General features: G+C 31.3%; 1 protein-coding gene across 1 annotated transcript in view; it reads right to left on the reverse strand.

Moving 5' to 3' along the window:
* LOC308651820 (complement factor H-like) overlaps positions 1–23,195 on the reverse strand; it is a 224,239-nt gene that overhangs the window by 26,825 nt on the left and 174,219 nt on the right. Inside the window, exons 8-13 of the mRNA XM_081299361.1 lie at positions 19,143–19,331; positions 18,569–18,742; positions 7,448–7,624; positions 2,340–2,516; positions 1,403–1,585; positions 1,119–1,298 (exon numbers count right to left, since the gene is read on the reverse strand). Coding sequence (XP_081155487.1) covers positions 1,119–1,298; positions 1,403–1,585; positions 2,340–2,516; positions 7,448–7,624; positions 18,569–18,742; positions 19,143–19,331 — 1,080 coding nt within the window. The remainder of the gene's footprint in view (positions 1–1,118; positions 1,299–1,402; positions 1,586–2,339; positions 2,517–7,447; positions 7,625–18,568; positions 18,743–19,142; positions 19,332–23,195) is intronic.

Below are 23,195 nucleotides of genomic sequence, written 5' to 3' on the forward strand. Positions count from 1 at the left end.
GAAGCAGACTATAGGCAGTAAGCAGAAGATGACTCACAGGATGAAAAACTCTGAGATAAAAAGAAATAATAATTGTAGCAGAAGTTTGGGTATAAGTTAGAATGAAAAGTTGAGAGTTCTCGTGCCTAATATTAGTTTTCCTCCCATATGAAATCAGATAAAACCATTTGTGTAGGAAAAAGGATAAGGATGAAGTGAGATTCAAAAGGATTGAAGACACTTTTATTCACAGAAATGTGTTTAGCAAAAAATGTAAGGGTTAATAATCAACACAATTTATTGATTCATTTGACAAAAATTTAATAAATGCTTATGTATGTCAATCCATCTTCATGTAATGAGAACAAAACAAAGGTAAGTCCTGTTCTGGAGGAACTCTACCTTGTTCTGAGATTAATTAATGTCTAGAAATCCGATGAATAAGTAAGACTGGATACCCAGGACAGACTTAAAATGAAGGACCCAGGGAAACTCTAGGAAAGAACTCAGTCTAAGAGAAAAGTGAAGAATCTTTCCTTTGGTCATCAAAGACTTGATCATCAACAGGGCAAGTGTGAAATCAATCAGTGATATTTGTTTCCTGACCCAACACCAGATGTGTAATGTTGCTAAGTTACTACTAACACCTGTGCTGCGGCTCATGAACTTCAGCTTGCTAACTTTGAAACTGAAAATTTATCCTTGTCAGAATCTCTGATAGAGAAAGATTCTTATAGGAAAATATAGTAACAAGTGGGTATGTTATGGGCTTTATTTGTTTTCCAGGGCTTGAAAGACAGAGCACCATATAGAACAACAACATATTGTTTTTACAATATCTATGTAAAATAGTTATATTTTCTTGGAAAGGAATATTCACATTTTAATCATGTGATTAAGTAAAATCTAGCTTTACACTTATAAGGTTAAATAATATTAACAGGGATATAAACCTTAATAAATTCTATTACTACCTTTATTTATTTCTTCTGGAAACATATTAAATGCTGAGCAATAAAATTCATTATAGTTAAGACTAACTTTTTCAAGAATATCTCTAATTTTATGAGTAGATTGCAAATATATTTTCCATAAAACTTAAACTTCATTAAGTGTAAATTTGAGGAGGGTAGTCTTACCAACACACAGAGGAAGTTGGGTCCACATTCCACTAATACATGTAATTGATCTGTCTCCAATCATTGTAAAGGTTTCTGTACAATGGAACTCCACTGAATCCCCATGGTGATAAGGAGGGTCAGAAGGCTGGGCAAAGCCATGGTCAAGTTCAGGTATAGCTCCACATGTTCTCTTCTCCTCTATGTAAATTTCACAAATACATGTTGATAATGAAGACACAGTATGTATGCTTAAATAAATACAAAAATGTTTCAGTTTAAATTTAATATTTTTAATATATTACCAATACATTTTGGCAAGGATGTCCACGTTCCATCAACACATTGAATTTTATTAGGTCCCTTCATCAAAAATCTAGGATTGCAATTATATACTACCACTTCATTGTGTTCATATTCTTCTTTCTTTGTTTCTTTAACTTGACCATTGAATAGTGGAGGAGGTGGGTGACATGACTGTACTTGATCTATAGAAGAAACAATGGTTAATGGTTAAATTGTCCCATCTTGCACTTAAAAAAATCCAGAGAAATGGAGAGATTTCTTTTTTAATTGATTATTTTTCATATGATTCATTGTAAAATTCTTAATGAAAAATAAATTTTTACATTGCATTCATATTTCCATTTTGGATTACTTCTTTTATAGTAGCATTGGAAATATTTTAAAGCTTTGAATATTTTCAATGATGTAGATATTTTGAAGATACATACAAACTTATAGCAAATGTGGTTGTGTAAATTATATTAATTTTTCATTCTATAGTAACATTTTATCATAACTTTTTGAGAAAGTATCATCAATGAGACAAGCATTTGATCAACATCTTTAACTGATTTTCTAATACACTCCACTGAGTTAACTGTAAACTGCTTAAATATTGTTTAGATATACTTTATGAAACTTGAAAGAAGTCCTGTATATATGCCCAGTATTAATGGTAGCAGTGTAGGAAAAGTGGAAAGTAACAAAGTAAATCTCTCTAGTCTCAGCCACCATATTTATATGTATGAATACTTCTACTACACATTTCAAGAAATAACTGGTGATTCAATTCTTAAATAAACTAGTTGTGCTTTCTGCCACATAGCACATATCAACAACTTCATTAATTAGATTACAGATACAGTGGAAGCCAATACAAAATTAATAGAAGAAAGAAAAAAGGTTTATATTCAAAATTCTAATCATTATATTTACAACAGAAAGATAAATATTCACCTTTACATATTGGGATATCCGGGGACCATCCAAAATGGTAGCATTGTACTGAATCTGGTCCAACTCTTGTAAGTCCTGATCGGCAGGAAAATTTCAACAAATCTCCAACTTTATATTTATCTTTCTTGGGATCAGCCATTAAGAATTTTCCCATTTTGGGAATCCTGCATTCCCTTTCTAAAATAAAAAATAAAATAATTTAATAAGAATATATAATTAATCTTTGACAAATTACATTTTACATATCATTTTAAAATGAGGTAGGTGTTCAGTGATGCATATACAGGACAGTATCAAACAAATCCTCTTCCTGGAAAAAATGTTACGGATTAGTTTTATTCACTGCCTAAATTTTCTCATCTAGGACTCTGAGAAATATAGTGATATTGAATGGCATTATATCTGTCCTGTAATTTAACTTGCAAATTCAGGATTAGTTTTCACTGAATCTGGCTTACTATTGATATTTGTAAAATTGATTATTTTTCATATGATTCATTGTAAAATTTTTAATGAAAAATAAATTTAATGTTAAATTTAAATGTAAAATTTAATGTTATATTTTTGTACCCTTAAAACACAGAATTATTCTCATATTAAATCAACCTGCTTTGTATAAATTTTTAATTGTAAATTTTTTTAAAAACTGGCTTTTCTGTTTAATATAATTTAGAAAATAGATTATATTAAAAATCATTTCTAATGTATTTTTAGTTAGAGGAACATTAAAAATCATATAATTAATATATTACAAATAAAGAAAACAAAATAAGAAATAGTTCAAAGTCAAACTCATAGGTGTCTTGAATCCTTGATTTAATATTCAACTATTTTATTATAATTTTTATTAATGATTATTAATTATTTTAATTCAAATGTGGAATACTGTATAAAATTCTCTCACATTTTTTAATTTTTAAAAAGTAGGTAACATTAGCAAATAACATTGAAAAATTATTTTTCTTATTTGGAATACCTCTTCCTTACAAATTCATAAAATTAAGGCTATAATTAAAAAATTAGAACCATGGTAGAGAGAAAATGTTTACTATCAAAATTCAAGTACTAAAACATTAATAAAATTAAATGTACAATAAAAACTATTCTTAAGAATAATGCTTCAAAAACTAAAAGTTTTTTCTGTGGGGCTGGTGATGAAGCTCATGCTTAGCAGGTGTGAGGCCCTGAATCAATCCCCAGAACCCCAATTAATTTTGTAATTCTTTTGAGTATTGCAGGTTATTTGAGAAAAAAAAAAAAACTACACTTGAATGAGAGTCACTGGGATTCCTCTCCTTGAATTCTATTACAATCATCTACATTAAAGTCATTTTGTCTTTGGAGGGGGGTTCAAGATGGCGGACTAGAGAAGTCACTCTTGTGGCTGCCCAAGGCATGAAACCAAGAAAGCAGACAGGTAGCTTCTTAGCAAGGTGGGTGTACAAAAAAAGAAAACAAAAACTGTGGGGGTGCTTTATTGGAATTTAATGCTGGACATTCAAAGCAGATCAGGAACTCAGGAGGTTGTATAAAATAAAATAAGGAGGAAATCCCCAGCTCCACAGCCACTACCATAGCTGGAAGCACCAGCCACAGCAGTCCCACCATGACCAAAGTGGAGTGATAAGGGAATTAAAGGAGCCCACACTTGGGGTAGACTTGAGGCTTGTCTAGATATAGAAAGTTTAGAGATCAAAGACACTGCCCAACTAAACTGAATGGTGTACTTCAAGTATTCTTGTGTGGGAAAGAAGCTGCCATCTCCCAGACTTTATGCAGAGGACAGAGGAAAGAACCATTTTGCAGCCATGGTGTGGTGGCCAGTAGCCAGGAGAGCTGATTCCTGCAAAACCCAAGTTTGGCCCAAAATACAGGCCTGGAAAACCCACACTCATTACATAAAGTGTGTCTAAGTGACCAGGAGAAAATCAAATGTGGAGAGAGGTTTACACAGAGGAGAAGTGGTTGTGGAAACCCCCTTTGCTCTCCCCCTCTCCCTCTAAATATGCTGCTTGCAGAACCAGCTAGAAGAAACATGCCTAGCTGGGAATTCAAAAAGGGTGGGCAAGACCAGGAAGCATGGAATCAACAGGTGATGTAGGGGACTTAATATTGGCTTCTCGCCCACATGAGTGGAACCCAGGGGAGATCCCTGGGGTGCAGTCTTCCAACATGGACTGACGATTGCTGATCCCTGCATGATTTAAAGTCTCCAGACCAATTGGCATTCAGTGAAGAACCTAGAGCCCACCTAAGTCTAAAGTCCGCCTTCAGGAATTCTACCTATGGGATTACCTCTCTCTCCCCAGCAATTCCACCTAACACTGCTGAGAAGGGAAGCTAAGAATCTTTTGAACTCCAGCATACACAATGTTCATTTATCATCAAGATCTTTTTTTTTCTCTGTTAAATTGTGACCTTGAGTTATTCATGGACATTTATACATATTCATATTTGTTGGTTTTTCCTCATTTATAGCATTTTTGAAACCAGTTATTTTTCATGGGTCAGTATTTTGAGGACTAGGATGTTTGATTACTATATTTCAGTTTTGTTTTCTATTCTTTTATTTTTATTTTTAATTTTAAAACTTTTAACTTATATATGTATTTTTTTCCTCTCACTTATCTGTTTCTCTTGATTTTCTTTCTCTCTTCTGCTAACAGACAATCTCCATTGTTCTACCTTCCACTCTTCCTTTAATTTTTTACTTCTATCTTCTCTCCTCCTCCCTCATAATCATTATATCCCACATCACTTTTGTTCTTTCCAGTCTATTATTTGAAATTGTAAACCCTTTTCCAAACATACTGTTTTTACTGTGGGCAATAACTGATCATGTAATTTCTGTTTATTGTGACATTTAGCATTGTAGATGTCATAATAGGAACTGTCTGGTTTAAAGCTATATATTGTTTGCATTGGTTATTGTGATTATTTGTTCCCACTTAAACAGTGAAGTACTGGAAATCTTCAGGGACACTACAAGTCCACAAGGCAGAAACTCTGCTGCCTCAGAGCCATATAGTCACATGGGTAGACACATAAACAACATGAAAAATCAAAGGGAACATATCGCCCCAAACAAACCAAGATACTTCAATAATAGAATCCATTAACACCAAAGTGGAAGAAATGTCAGAGAAGGAATTTAGAATGTACATAGTTAAACTGATCTGCAAAGTAAAGACAATATAAGAAGTAAAATCAGAAAGAAAATACAGGAAGTAAAAGATCACTTCAAAAAAGAGAGATTCTGAAAAAAATCAAGCAGAAATCCTCTAAATGAAGGAATCAATAAACCAAATTAAAAATTCAATGGAAACCACCATGAGCATTCTAGACCACTTGGAAGACAGAGTTTCAGGCAATGAAGACAACATATATAATCTTGGAGATTATATTTCTGTGGCGAAAAGATGTTAAGATACCATGAACATAACTTCCAAGAAATATGAGATAACTTGAAAATTTACAATTTATTGGGATAGATGAAAGCTCAGAGATATAAACCAAAGGAATGCACAATCTCTTCAATGCAATAATATTAGAAAATTTCCCAAACTTAAAAGTTCTTTTGTGTGTATATATTTATTTTATGCTGTTTTATATAAATTCTCTATTTCATCATATTATAGAAAGCACTGCCCTTAACAAGAAAAAAATGATTTTGACTGTTGAGTACTATCGAACTGCTATATCTATACAGAGATAGTAACTAAATGTGTGATTTAAAGAGAAGTGTGAGTGAACAAACACTGGATGAGACATATTTGTCTTTGTCTAAATGTCCAAATCATATATCTTAGTGCTGATGAACAGAAATATTAGTATAGATGTTTTCACTCTAAAGTGTTTACTACTTTAAGATTTCTGTAAGTCTGTTTTGCTTAAGTGGTTTAAGATAATAATGTAAACATGTCCCCATAGAAAAGAACTCCCAGGACATTTGAAAAATGTTGTATATCTGTCAATCTGTGTGCTGTTTTCTGCTACACGGCTGAGGCAAAAATACTAAGCTGTCATTTATTCATTCAATATATGGAGACTTACATCTCCTGGAAATGTGGTTATTAGTCTTCATAAAATTGGCAATTAAAAGCTACTTTGACTGAACTTGTTTCTATTGCTATATCTCTGTCACTCTTACTTTCTCTCCTCTTCTGCACATCTTCACATTTTCCATGTCTAGTGACAGTGGAAAAGCAATGAGAATCATATATATTCATAAGTCTCATTCAGTGCTGGAGATTGAATCCAGGGCCTTGGGCTGGTGGTTTATTATGTGCCTTAATTCATTGGATTTTGGATTGATTCTCTGACACTGCAATGAAAAATCCAGAAAGCAGACCTGGGTTTGTGGGTGTTTTTATTTTTTTTATCATTTTCCCCTATCTTACAAACGGAATTGCTTTAATTTAAATGGATTAAATTTTAGTGGATGCTCAATGCTGCCAATCAAGTCTCAAGGTGTGGTATCTTCTACTACCATTTAAATTTAAGCCTTTGAACATTACAAGGTGTTCCTCATCCTCTTTCCCTCATGCACTACTCAACCTCAATGCCCTTGTCTCTTACTTCAAAATACAATAGAATCATCAGTTTCTGATTCTTTCCAGCATTAGATTTACACACCCTTGTTCTTTACTTCCTCCTGTTACAAAATTGGGTGGTCTTGTTGGCAACCAGTACCAGTATTTATAACAGGAGCCCCATATTGCCAAAATCTACCACAATTTTATAGTCTTCTAATTGGACATATCAAAGAAACTACAATAATAATGTAAGTAGATTTCCTTGGCTGCATTACATGACAGAAATATGGCAAAAAAAGGGTTACTTGGACTATTTAGCCTACTAACCAAAACAATCCTTTTTATATGGCCTACAAGAGGCATTAATTTAACTCACTGCTTTAAAAATAGATTATTATCTTTAATGTTGAAAATACCCTTTCCTCCCTGTTTGTTAAATCAGAAGGAACATCTTGATTTCATGTTGTTCTTTAGAAATATCTCTAGGTAATTCAAATTTCTAAAAATTAGACACATGCAGGTTTATTTTTTATATTGAAAACAAAGAAAACAAATTTCTCAAACAGTACTTACCATAACATGTGGGTTTATGTGACCATCCATTGTCCTGACATACTATGGATCCTTTGGCACGCTTGAATCTGTTTTCAAACCCAACATTACATTCATAGTCCAACTTGTCATTGAGTTTAAACCAGGTGGCGTTACTTTTGGTTTTAGCGTTCTCAAATGCTGGCATATCACAAGATTCTAATGCATAATGAAATTGAGGATTTTATTTCTATTGTAATTTAAATGACAATACTAGTAAATCTCACCCCAAGAACACAGACTTTATAAGTAAATTGTGATTAGAATTAAGTACTATACAAAAATAGCCTAAGACCAGTGATAAATCATTTTCTCTGAAGGTTACTATAAATAAAAAATGTGTTCCTACATAACCTTTTTTTTGATTGCTTAAACTCTCTGAAAAGTTTAAAAACTTTAAAAGTTTAAAAAAAATTTAAAAACTTTTTAAAATTCTATTTTATTTAAGCATTTATCTGATGCTAGTATTAAAATAGTAATAAATGCTAGTAATAAAATAAATATGTATTACTTGTTTTAGAAGACTGGAATGGCATTTTGAGAATTAAGATGTCTGACTTATTAGTAGTTGTGACATAATAGAAGAAAGGTGGATTAATTAACAAAATATTAATGTATTTTAACTAAGATTTTCTATTTCTTAATAAGAAAGTTTCATAATGGGTTATTTATCAGAATTTAGCATATGATGATTTTATAAGGCAGCAATTTGTATCATTTTTTAGATAGATGCTGTAAGCATAGAAATTGTAAAATAAGCAATAGAAATTAAGAAGAATGACTATCTTAGTCATGTCATTTAAAGTATGTTAAATATTGCTTCCAAAATATTACTGAATAACTTTTGTGTTTATTAAACACAAAGATAAACAGAAATAATCATTCCTAGAAAATCTTCATTAACCTTGGGTATTATAGCAGGAAAATCTTTCAACATAGCAAAAACTGGTACCATCTTGAAACACTTTCTCCTTTCCAATACCTAGATGTTTATGCAGATGTTTAAGGGGGAGGTTTTTCAGAAGTAGACCTATCTTACAATGTCAAATAAGTTATAAAGGTTAAAATATTCTGAGGTTATATACCAAGGCCCCATATTTTCACTAAGAACATTACTTTTATATCTGGGAGCGAAGTCTTTGATATAAGAGGTTGACCACCTAAAACACAGTTATACCTAACAGAAACGAAGATCTCAGCTAAAATAAATGAGTCAGCACCAGAATACACATGAAGCTCCCTGAGTCACTTCTAAATCGTAGTATTCTTTAAAATGTGTGTCAGGGGAAGAAAGATGTACTTATGTTCTACCATACTAGAAATTCTGAGAAAAAAATGACGACCTATACTTTTCATCAAATGTTTTTGTTTGCCTGTTGAAATGAAACCACATAGTCACAATAAGAAAGAATAAAGTTAAACTTTAGTATATCATCAGGATAATGATAGTAATATAATAAACCACTTTCTAACACAGGTGGTTGAGTTGACCATCCATCTTGGAGGCAGGTAGTCTATCTGATGTTTTACCAACTTCAATTACATAGCTTGGTTTGCATTTATATTGTGCTCTTTTATTTAGATTATATATAAAATCAGATTCAGAAAGAAACCCACTCTTAATTTCTATATCATTTTTTGAACATATTTCTAGAAGGGAACAGGATAAGGAAAAGACAAGCACATGTAATAATTATATAAAGACTCTAATAATATGACAGTGCAAAAATAATGAGCCATTTATGTCTAAATTTCTGAAATAATTATTAATCACCCAGTTTATTGTGCTAGAGAAATTAAGCAATGAGTTTCCAAAAATATTAAATAAAGGTCCTTAATGAAATGCTTTTTTTTCTCTTTTTTTTTGGGGGGGGTAACAAGGTTAGAATTAAACATTCATAATCCCTTCTGAGAAATTATAAGAAATTTCAATACAATTAATTACAATTATGTAATTAGATTTCCTTGGCTACATTACATGACAGAAATATGGCAAAAAAAATTACATTGACTATTTAGCCTACTAACCAAAACAATCCTTTGTATACGGCCTACAAGAGGCATTAATTTAACTCACTGCTTTAAAAAAAGATTATTATCTTTAATGTTGAAAATACTCTTTCCTCCCAGTTTGTTAAATCAGAAGGAACATCATGATTTCATGTTTTTCTTTAAAAGTATCTCTAGGTAATTCAAATTTCTAAAAATTAAACACATGTAGATTTATTTTTTTATATTGAAAACAAAAAAAAACAAAATTTCTGAAACAATGAATCCAGGATCTGACAAAATGACTAACTCCATAGACAATGTGTTTATTTTCCCTTAGGACTTGCTTCACATCTGAAAATAATTTGGGTTCCTTAGGCATCCAAACTTCATCTAGCCAATGATCTTAAAGAAACTGTCAGCACAGTTACTACTGGCTCCAAGAATTTGAAATGTCATCATAATTGTGTGCTTAAAACATAATGGATGCATAGAGTTCAAAGAAAATGACAAAGACCAACATATTTTTTGATGTTCTCAGGCTAAAATGATGATTCCTCAAATTACATATAACTTAACATGAAACTAAAAGTTGACATCTGTCAGTTATTAGGTTTCTTTCCATAATAAAGCTTCATGTGTATATAGATTGAAAAGGAAACAAAACAAACATTAAATATGTTTGACTGAATGATAATGAAAACATTAAATAAAACATAAACTGACAATTAGTGCTGAAAGGGAAATTTAGCATTAAATAGCTATAATTAAATTATTAAAGAATAAAAATCAATAATTTGTTCACTTTAAGAAATTAGAAAGAAGCAAACAAAAGCCAACATGATTATCAATTCTGGGGAAATAAAATAGCAGAAATCAATTGGAAAACAAATGAGACAAAGTAAACAAGCAAGAGTGATTTTGTACAGAAATAAAACTGAAGAAGACCAAGCAAGAATAATAAATGGAAACAGAGTTCCAGCCACAAATAATGAAGAAACTGAACTAATAGTCGAAAATCATTTTTGTTGCAGACTGGAATACAAGCAGCACCACCTGAGGACAATCTCAGAGATAAAATAGGAGGAGTTCTCCTGAAAACAGCAGACAGGAAGAATCCAAGCAAAAGATAGCAGTTTTGATATGCAAAGGAAACAATAATCAGTGTTTTAAAGGAGATTGAGGTCACACAAATTTTTAGGATAGAAAACCAAAGAGGAAGAAATCATAGAGTGAAAGAACTACAAATCTGCACAGCAATCCCCTAAATCCTTTAGCTGAATGCTGACATGTTGTAGGACAAAATTCCATGACACTGGGCAACAAAGAATAACTACCAGAGGGAAGAAAACCACTGGAGAATAAGGTCAAAGATTCCAGAGCACTCACACATTGTGAGGAATTCAATTTTGAATGGTAAGAGTAGAAAGAGCCTTGGACTAGATCATTTAGTAAAGTCGCCTTATTAATATTCTGAATAAACTAGTCCCGGAGTAAAAGCTCCCTGAACCAGTGTTAATAACACTGTTTTAAAACAGATAAAAAATGTTCAAACAAACTTAGTTTTTCAAAACAAAATTCAAAACAGGTGATCCAGGATGGGGATGTAGCATTTGCCTAACATTTGTGAGGCCCTGGGTTCAATCCCCAGTACTGCAAAGAATAAAAACAAAAAACAGATAACTGTCCAGGTCTCCAATCCCAAACACCAAGAAGTAATGACAAAGAAAAGCCTGTTTCTTCAGTCAGAAGATAGAAGGAAAGTGAAAGAAAAAAACAGTTTTGTCAATATCTACCTCCCACCCCACATACACACAAAACAAAACTATTTGGGTAATGTTCACTCTTCTCCAACCACACATCAATGTACAAACCGTGTATCAAAATTCTGGAGTGCCACTGAAGCAATATGGAATGAATTGATGACACTAAGTATCTGTACAGAAAGGATTAGGGTTCCACATCAATTACTTTAGCCTGGGGGGTGGGGCTGTTATTGTTGCTCAGTAGTAATATGCTTGCCTCCCATGTGTGATGCACTGGGCTTGATTCTCAGCACCACATACAAATAAATAAATTAAAGGTCCATCAACAACTAAAAAATATTTTTAAAAAATTACTTTAGCCTCTATCTTAATACATTAGCAAAAGAAGAAAAAATTGAATATGAAGTGTGCAGACAAAAGGAAACAACAAAAATTTGAACTAAAATAATAGAGCAGAAAAAAGAAATATTACATGTAATATAGAATACACATTACATATTATGTTATGTACACACAAATACTATATATTAATACATGATATATTTAATATGTAACATATAAACATAATATATATTTATTAAATGAATATACATGATATATAGAATATACACATATATATACACATATACACACATAAAAATTAGAAGTTTGTTATTTTAGAAGGTCCCTAAAATTGATTAAAGTTTTAAACAGATTTGTCAGGAAATAATAAAAGGAAAAAAAAAAACAGAGAACATGCAAGTTACCAATAATAGTAAAGCTAGGAATGGCCTCACTAGTTTTTATGTATATTAAAAGACCACAAAAGGAATATTTTGATTTATGTCAATGAATATAACAACTTAGGTGAATTAACTAAGTCACTGAAAGCCACAGACTACCACAGCTCACTCAAGAAAAAATAAATGACATTAAAAATATGAGTTATATGTCTAACAAATTACAGATAGGATCTTTATGCTGAAACCCACAAAACCAAGGTGTAAGTTTTCAAAGAAAGTATAACTAAATACAGATATATATTTATGAATTGAAACCCAATAATATTATATTGATAACCTATATATATATGTATATGTATTACATATACATATATTGTATGTGTGTATATCTTAGTCTCAATAAAGAACCAAGCAGTATTTCATATTTCTTTTTTTAGTGGGTGGATACCGGTGATTGAACTCAAGGGCATTCAACCACTGAACTACACCCCTCAGCCCTTTTTATATTTTATTTAGAGATTGGATATCACTGAATTACTTAGTACTTTGCTGTAGCTGAGGCTGGCTTTGAACTTGGAATCCTCCTGCCTCAGCCTCCTAAGCCACTAGAATTATAGGCATGAACCACTGTGTCTGCTCATATTTCTGAAAAAGCTGGTTCTAAAAGTTACATGAAAAGGCAAAAAGGCTACAATATCAAAATAATTCTTAAAAATGTTTGAGGAAATGGACATGTTTAATCAATTTAAATATGTATGGAACTCTCACATTACCCCATTAATATGCACAATTTCTATGCTTTTATGTATCAAAAACTTTAAAAGGAAAAAAAGAAGCTAGAGGACTTATACAGAATATTTTGTCTTATATGATGCAATAGTAATTAAAACAGAGATATTGCAAAATTATAGAGTAATGAAAGAGAATGTGTAGTCCAGAACTGGATTTATATCATGGTCAATTGCTATTTAACAAAGGATCAAAAGCAAAATCAAATCAGTGGAGGATACATTGTCTTTTCAACAAAAGATTCTAGAACAATCAGGCATTCAAAAGGACAATAACAAGTCTCCACATAAGCCTCATACAAAAATTAACTCAAAAATTGAATCATCTACTAAAGGTAAAAGGTGAACTTTGAGAAAAGTATAAGACCTTGGTTTCAGCAAAGAGATTGTGAATTATACTCACAAAAAGACATGTTCCACAAATGAAAATTTTGATACTTTGAATGAAATTAAATATTAAACACTTTGCTCTATGAACTACACAGTTAACAAAGTGAACAACAAAGCTACAGATGGGACTAAAATATTTGCAGCATGTCTACCCAATAAAAGGGTATCCAGAATATATTAATATATATATTTTTATATTAATAAAAAAAACCAAAGAAAAGTAGGCAAAAGCTTTTCAGAGTCTTCACCCAAGATGTGTAGATGGCAACTAAACATGGTAAAAGAAACAGCAGTATTAAAACAAATGCCGAATGTTTTCTCTGATATAAGGAGGCTGATTCATAGTGGGGTAGGGAGGGAGAGCATGGGAAGAATAGAGGAACTCTAGATAGGGCAGAGGAGAGGGAGGGGAAGGGACACGGCAGGGGGTTAGCAAGGATGGTGGAATGTGATAGACATCATTATCCAAAGTACATGTATGAAGACACGAATTGGTGTCAACATACTTTATATACAACCAGAGATATGAAAAATTGTGCTAAATTTTTGTAATAATAATTGTAATGCATTCTCATGTTATTTTTTTTAATTTAATTAAAAAAGAATAAGTAAATGACTTTAACTTTGAAACTGAAAAAAAAAGAGAGATACCACCACACATGAATTAGAATGGACAATTTAATGGGAAACAACTCACTATTTCAAAGGGTTAAAAAGTAATATCTTCAGAAGCATCAGACAAAATAGCACTAATAATTCATAGCAAGTCATCAAAAATGGTATTCTGTGATGCATTTGGCTAATTTTTATTATATTCAGTGATGATTTTAAAGGAAATTATGGACAATTAATACTTATGTAGAACATACTAATTTGTCTACTGCACTCAAGTATATTTGAATTCCTCTGCCTATTGTCACAATATGATTATTGAGGCTTAGATTTAATTCAAATAAAAATGCCTGTGATTCAATGATGACTAAATATATATTGGCAATAGTGACGTCTCAATATGAATATCAACGTGAGATTGGTCAATTACATGACCACCATTGAGTCACTAAAAAACTAGAGCAAAACACAGGATCCTGAAATTTACAAAGAAATTCTTATCAATAATTTGAGCCAGATAAACCAGGGATATGAAAGAAAAAGAAAAAACAAATAAAATTAAGGTAGAGAGAGATAAATTATAGAAGAAAGGAAATTTATTGAATGCTAGCTCTAAAACAAAAGCAAGAGACACAAAATTTGAATTTTTTAATATTAGACAAAATTTCATGTCAAGAGTTGAGAAAGATGGTGGGTGGGAGTTAGGCAAGTCTCTTCACAGAACAGAAAGGAGGCAGTGAATAAACACTAGAATTGAAGGTGGGTGAAAAAAATAAATGCTCTAAGACCAAATACTGTATAAAGTCTAAAACCTGGAGAGACTTGAAGATCAGTTGACAGAGCAGAAAATAAGTACAGAGTTCCCTAACCTCCAACCTGAACCAGAGTGGGGTAATGGGCTGTGACAGAGTATATTGATATAGAGTAAATACATACATCAATTTAAAAAATAAAGGAATAAACAGCCTATAAAAAACACAAAAACTGGGCTGGGGTTGTGGCTCAGAAGTAGAGTGCTCGAATAGCACGATCAAGGCCCTGGGTTCAATCCTCAGCACCACATATAAATAAATAAAATGAAGGTATTATGTCCAAATACAAATAAAAAAATGTAATTTTTTAAAAAACCTACATTTAACAATTTCTTGACAAATTTGCAAGTCTCTCATTGATCAAAAAACACAAATACCACTCTTCCTTACATTGTATTGCTCAAAACTTATTTATGTAGATAAACCTAAACTGGAAGGAGCCTTTATTCTAGATGTTCATGTGCCCAGACAAAGTATGCAGATTCCATTATAAGAAGGGGAAAATGGATATTTGGGGACATATGGGTATCTTTGGTACCAGTGAATAAATGCATATTCAATTAAAATACAAGTTCTAAAATTTTTATTTTTTTAAGAATGACATCCATATAAAAATAAATTCCATTTAATAAAAATTATAACAGTATGTCAATCAACATATGAATATGAGACATAGAAATATTACTGGAAGAATATGGCAATTTTGGGCAAATTTAGCATTGGAAAAATTATCTATATAGATCAAAAAATAACTCACAAAAGTTATTAATTTGGATTTCATCAAAATTTAGAATATATGTTACTGGAAACAATCTCTTAGAACCTCAGAAGATAAACCACAAAATGAGAGAAAATATGTATAAACATATATCTGATAATCGAATTGCATCCTAACTATATGAAGGACTATCACAATGGAATGTTAAGATAACCTACACAATTTAAATAGGAAAAACATTGAAATTTACAAAAAAAAGTATAACAATGTCCCAGCAGATATGATGTCTAAGCAGATATAATAGTGCTAACCAAAAGAGTCAACCAGGAAAATAAAATGAGAGCACAATGACATACCATTACATATATGCCAATGTGGCTAAAATTTTAAAACTGGCCATCCTATTTGTCAGTGAAGATGCAAGTCAATTGGAACTCTTATATGTGGCCAATAGGAATGTATAAAATATTCCAATCATCTGAAAATCAATATGGCAGATTCTTACAGATTTAGTCATGTACATATCATATTACTCACCAAAATTCACTTTTAGAAATCTATCCTAGCTAAAGAGTAAAAATATGTCTATACAAAGACTTTGTTCAACATTTGTTCAAATGTTCATAAAGAGTGCAATCATAATTACCAAAACATGAAAATAAACCTAAATGTTCATTAGTAGTGGAATAGAAAACCAAATACTCATTGATTTCTATAATGTTATATGACTTTGTAATGAAAAAAATAGTTGTTAATGCAAGAAACAACAAAAAAATACATTTTGCTGAAAAAATAAAGCCAAATATAAATGAATATGCTGTATAAATCTATTGATAACAAAGTTGTCAAAAGACAAACTAATCTGTAGTGACAGAAATAACATTGATTGCCTATGCTGATGGAATTGAGGATAGACTCAATGGATAAAGAACCAGAGAACTTTCTCATAATATTAAAACTATCTCAAACTTCATTATGTTTATACTTATATAATTTATCAAAGTCTTTCACTTTCACACTAAACACATGTGAATTTCTTTGTATATACTTCATACCTAAATAAAGTTTATCTTTTTAAAAAGTGAACCCTTAGAAATTGAAAAATGAGAAGGTGACCAGCAAGGGAGGAAGAAGGGGCAGAAGATAGTCTATATTATAAATACATACTTATATAATTTTAAAAATCAGCCCTTAGAAATTAAATATGCAGTTTTAAAAACATTTTTAAATATAATTAAGTTACTGAAAGTAAAAAGTTAAAGCAATCTGTCTACATAAATCATAAAAAGTGAAAAGACATAGAAATAAAAGTTATACGTTCAAAGCAGATTAACCCAAATATCAAACACTTCGGATAGAAAAAATACAGGAAAAATAAGAATATAAGCAAAAAATAGTTCTGAAGAGAAAGTTAAAAACTATCAAGTAAAAGCTCAACACAAATTTTAAGCAAATTAATAATATAAATCTTGTAAAATTTAAAATTGCCAAAGATAAAAGAACATTCTTAGAGATTAAACAGTAATGGATAGACCTGTTACCTACAAAGAATAAAGTTAAGAAAAGCTCAAAGCTTCTCATGAGCAAATATGTGTATCAAAAGACCTAGATATGAAATACAGAATATATATGTAGAAATATATACATAGAAATATACTTCATTTCTAAAAGAGAAAGGTCAATATCATTAAGCTATGAATTCTTTGTAAATTATTCTGCAGACCCAAGAGAAATGCAAACAAAATCTAAACAGGGTAATTAAAGTAACATGGTAAGCTAAATTTAAAAGTTTTTAGAAGATCAAAGTGTCATCTCCCAAAGAAACTGATAAAAAAAAGATTGGAGTGAAAAGTCATGAATAGATAGCGATACTTATTATGAATCTATAGTGATTAAGGTAGAAGATTACTAAAACATTATTTGCTAATATTGCAAAATAGAGTACACAGTATAAATAGTCAGTATTCATTTTTATGATATATGAAAAGGTACAATATAGATTACTGGGGAAATGTTGAATTTTCCCATATTGTTTTAAAAGGAAATAGTGTCATTATCATGCAGAAAAATCACCTGAAAATGAATTAATAGTATGAAGACAAAATATAACTTTTAGAATAAAAAGTAGGTGTACTTTCTGAAGAATTCTACAACTTCTAATTAATTTTTCCACTTTTCTTTATGTTTGATTACAGATCATTTTCAAGAAGTTTCTACTCTTAAAATGTTAATTTGCATTATACATTTTAAATTTTTGCTCATCTTTTGTATTAGAACATTATAAATATTGGTTTCATTTTGACACAATCGAATATGCAATAAAATCCACTGATAATTTTATAGTGAAAGGAACAATACTATTCATAGTAAACACTAAAGAAAAAATAAAAGCCACATAAATTAAGAACACATGTAATACATATAATTGAAAGAAAAATAATATTTATAATTACTAAGAATCCAACAAACACCAGATTCCAAAAAGATAATTGAAAAAAAACTATCAATCTGCATTTTACAGATTAAAAAATGAACTACCCATTAGCCCATAACAATGTATGCTAAACCCAATTATTAATAGAAGAAGCACATATCAACACTTCAGTGTTTTACCACTTTATTGCCATTTATCTAGTAAATATTAAGATACAAGGTCACTTAATCATTATCAAGAACATAGAGCAAGAATGCAGCATTGACCAGAATGTATATTAGTACAAGCACTATAGAAAACCTAAAACAAAATATGTACAATGTCCCAGAAGACCCCTTTCTGTTAAATGTCCCAGAAGTACTCAGAGACAAAGGGCAGAACTGCAAAAATCTCCCATCACTTCTTGACTGACATCTTTTACTCTCATTGTATTTATTTTTATTTATATCATAATTTTATAACAATTTTGAGTCAAATGATTAATTTCAATGTATATGCATATGGCTTAATTAAACCAAAAATATTGTATTCAAATTCTTTTTTTGATTTTTTTTTTAGTTTTAGATGGACACAATACCTTTATTTATTATTCTTTATCTGGTGCTTAGGATGGAACCCAGGGCTTAACACATGCAAGGCAGGTGTTCCACCACTGAGTAACAGCCCCAGCACCTGTATTCAAATTCTTTACTATATTCTTGTATACTGTTTACTAAGGTGCACTTATTTTGCTACATACTTAACAATAAATTTTGATTTCCACTTTTACACACTTGAAACATGGAAACAAATTATGATAAATATTTTCCCCAGTTTAATGTAGATGGGCCTTTAAAAAATCATGAGTATAGATATCAGAGCATTTTACTTACTAATCCGAATGCATTTGAGAGGAGGGGACCAGCCATTCTCTGTACATGTAACTGTGTTTTGACCATTTGAAAGACTATAGCCAGGATAACAGTCAACTTTAACAGATTCATGCAGTAAATGTCTTGTTTCACGTGAGTAATGTCCGTTTTCCACAAAATTGAAAATGCATTGTCCTAAGGAGCATAAAGTGATAAAAAGTTAAAACATTAATTTGAACAAAATACTGGACTAAAAATTACCTTTATAATATTTAGAGAATGCATAAGCACCCAAAACTGTGCAATTAAGAAAAACCTAAAACTACTATACCAGATGTTTGCTAAAAAATAAAAATCAATAACATTGAATTCATCTTTAGCTTTGTAACTAAAACATGTATAAAGGATACAGGTTTTCTTGTATCTTTGGTTTTCATGTGATTTTTATGAAGAGCTTCTTATAAAAATAAAAACTAATTGGGTCTTTTTGCACACACAATTCTTCCCTTGGCCCTAATTTGTCATGTAAATACTTATGAGCTTCTTTCTTCCCCCATTGAAAGATACATGTATCATTGTAAAGACATTTACTTACTGATGCATGGTACTTCTGGCAGCCACCCTTCTTTTGTGCAATGAATGAAACCCCAGTATGATTTTGAAGGAGACACAAAATTGTCATCACATGCATAGAGATATTGTTGTCCTACTGGAATGTATGGTCTATATCTTTCTTTATAGTATAGACGTCCATGTTTTATTTCTGGAAAATCACAAGGTTTCACTTGTGATAAAAAAATAGGATAAATAATATTTTATTTTATTGAGAAACATATCAGAAATAAACCATTTAAGTAATGGATTATGTGTTATTATTAACATAATTATAAGGTTTCCAGGACAAGAAAAGTCATAGAAATTAGATGATTATGCTCTGTGAGGTCTTTGCTAGTGAAGTCAAATGATATCTTTTCAGTCACCAGAGAAATCAACTAGAAATATTGTTAATATCAAAATAGTTAAGATTATAATAAACAATAATTTTCTCCTAACTTCAGTTGGGAAATGAGATGTTTTTAATGTGCTAAAATGTTTTTCAATAAGGTATAATATAATTATATTTTAGTGACTTATTCTTATGTATTAAATAATTTAACACAAATTTAAGTGCTGTTATTTATTTTATTGTCAGGTTTATTTTTATTTTCTTGAAAAAGTACTCTTTCATGAGATTGTTTAGAGAAAACCTAGTCCTTTTAATTTCTAAATAGCATTAATTTTTTTCCATGCAATATGATTCTGTTTCAAGAAATCTTGTGTGATATGTTATAAAGAATCCCCCCATTGCCTTCACGTATACACACATACAATAAATATTCTACAACTTCTAATTAATTTTTCCACTTCCCTTTATGTTTGATTACAGACCATTTTTAAGACGTTTCTACTCTTAAAAATGATAATTTGCTTTATATGTTTTGAAGTTTTGCTCATCTTTTGTATTAGAACATTATAAATATTGGTTTCATTTTGACACGATCAAATATGCAAGGAATATTATTTCAAGCCCCATCCATCCTTTTCCTCCCTTCTTCTCTCCCTATATTCCCTCCTCTTCTCTATTAAAATTTCTTTCTTCTACACATGCAAAAGGGAAATTTCCTTTGGGATGTTTATATATGAATATGACATGATTTGGTTAAATTCATGCCATTTATCTTCCTCCTTCTCTTCCTTCTTCCCTCTCATTCTCCAATAGCTACTACCACTGATCTTCCCTATATCTTTATGATATCTGATCCCCACCCCCACTGCCTTATTTCCCTAAATTTACTATAACTTCCTCATATGAGAGAAAACTTTCAATCTTTGATTTTCTAAGTCTGGCTTATTTCATTTAGCATGATTTTTCTCCATTTCCATCCATTCATCAGCAAATGTCATTATTTCACTCTTACGGCTGAGTTAACTCTTTGTATGTATGTACCACATTTTCCTAATTCATTTCTAATCTCTATTGATGGGCTTCTGGGTAGAATCCATAATTTGGGAATTATGCTGCTGTAAATACTGAAGTGGCTTGTATCACAATAGGATGCTGATTTTTAGGCCTTTTGGAAAAAAAAAAAACATTGAGAGTGGGATAGCTGGATCATATGGCAGTTTAAATCCTAGTTTTTTTTTTTTTTTTGAGGAATCTCCCCATGGTTTCCAGAGTGATTTTTCTAATTTGCAGTCCCATCAACAATGCAGAACTGCACCTTTTCCTCAAAATCCTTACCAGCATTTATTATTATTCATGATATTGATAATTATTGATTCCCTTCTGTGGTGAGCCGTTTCTGCGGACTGTGGTCGCCATTACAAGATGGCGCTGGCTCCGCTGTGGTCTGTAACAAACAACTCCTTATTTGGGAGAGTTGGCGCATGGTTTTTTAACACCCTATGAGAAAGCTCCACGTGGCAGCTTCGCATTGGGGCTTGAGATGCTTTATTAAGGCTGGGAGAGGCATCCGGGAGGAAGAAGAAGAAATATCAAGGACCTGAATAAACGGCTGAAAGAAGATTCCTGTTGTTGCGTCTTCCTTGCGGGCAAGGGGGTCGCGACACCCTTCAAGTGTACTTTCTTGGTCTACAGTCCATATCTCTTGGTGTAGTTTTGATTTGCATTTCTCTAATTGCTAGAGATGCTGAACATTTTTCCATATATTTGTTGACCATTTATGTTTCTTTTTTGTTATTCATTTTTATTAGTTGTAATCAGTTATACATGACAGCAGAAAGCTTTTTGATTCCTTGTACATAAACGGAGCAGAATTTTTCACTTCTCTGATTGTACATGACGTACAGTCATACCATTCATATATGTATCTAGGGTAATAATGTGTCTCATTCCACCATCTTTTCTACCCCCATATCCCCTCCCCCCCTTCCCTTGGCCCATTTCAAAGTTCCTCCACTATTCCCATCTGCCACCCCATTATGGATTAGCATGCACTTATCAGAGAATACATTCAGCCCCTGTTTGCAGGGATTGGCTTATTTAACTTAGCATGATGGGTTTCTTCTTTTGGGAAGTTTCTGCTTAGTTCTTTTGGCCATTTATTGATTGGCCTATTTCTATTTGTTTGCCTGTTTGAGTTTGTTTGTTTCCTTCCTTTTGGCATTGAGGTTTTTTTTTTTTTTTAGTTCTTTATATATTCTGGATATTAGTCTGCTGTCAGAGGAGTAACTGACAAATATTTTCTCCCATTCCAGAGGCTCTCTCTTCAACTCTCTTCATCATTTTCTTTGCTGAGCAGGATCTTTTTTTAATTTAATGGCATCCTGCTTACTGATTCTTAGTTTTATTTTGTGAGCTTTAGGGGTCTCATTCAGAAAGTCAGTGCCTGCACTGATATGATGGAATGTTGATCTTATGTTTTCTTCTAATTTTGGCTCTGATCTTTATTATTTCCAACCTTCTACTGATTTTGTAATTAAGGCCTTGAAGTGTAACATAAGCTTATTTATTTGGTCTCTCTATATATTTTTAATGTAGATACTCAATGAAATAAATTTTAGTCTTAGTACTGCTCTCATACTATCTCAGAGATTTAATATATCTTTGGTTTCATTTGTTTCTAAATATTTTTTACTCCTTCCATCAATTATTCTTTGATCCATCCTTCTTAAAAGGATATTGTTTAAATGCCACATATTTATGTGGTTTCTGTTATTTTTCTTGCTTTTGATTTCTAGTTTCATTTCAGTATGTTCTAATAGGATGCATGGGATTATATCAATTTTCTTTTTGTATTTGCTTAGACTTACATTTTGACCTGGAACATGGTCTGTTTTGGAGAAGTTTCCATGAATTGCTGAGAAAAAGATAAATTGAGTTTGAATACATTCAGATTGGATACGTCGTTATTTATTTTATGTTTTGATGACCTGTCTATTAGTGATAAAGATGTATTGAAATCTTCCAGTATTACTGTATTGGGATCTATCTGGGATTTAATGTCAGGAAGTATATTTTTTATTTTTTAGTTGTTGATATACCTTTATTTTATTTATTTATATGAGGTGTTGAGAATCGAACCCAGTACCTCACAGGCAAGTGCATTACTGCTGAGCCACAGCCCCTTAAGAAGTATTTTTTAATGTATTATGTTGACATTTGGGGCATATATATTAACTATTATTATTTCTTCTTGTTGGGCTGTTTCCTTTACTAGGATGTAACGGCTCTCTTTTTCTCTTCTGATTAATTCTTGCTTGAAATCTGCTTTGTCAGATATGAAGAATGGCTACTCCAGCTTGTTTTCAGAGTTCATTTGCATGAAGAAAATTCTTTTCAATCCTTCTGCCTTCAGTCTGCAAGTGTCTTTACCTATGAAATGAGTCTCTTGAAAACAGAATTTGGTTGGATCTTGTTTTTGGATCCATTCATCTAGTCTATATAATTTAATGAGTGAGCTGAGACTATTTATTTTCAGTGTTATTATGGATATATTATTTGAATTTTGGAATATATATTTTGAATTCTTGCTCAACCTAAATGTCTTTTTTTACCAAAGGTGAGAAAATGATTTCTTCTAAGTATATTTTCTTGGTCTACAGTCCATATCTCTTATCATTGACAAATACTTCCTCACATTTATGA

Source organism: Spermophilus citellus (assembly GCF_964194105.1).
Source record: "Spermophilus citellus genome assembly, chromosome: 6".
Lineage (NCBI taxonomy): Eukaryota > Metazoa > Chordata > Mammalia > Rodentia > Sciuridae > Spermophilus > Spermophilus citellus.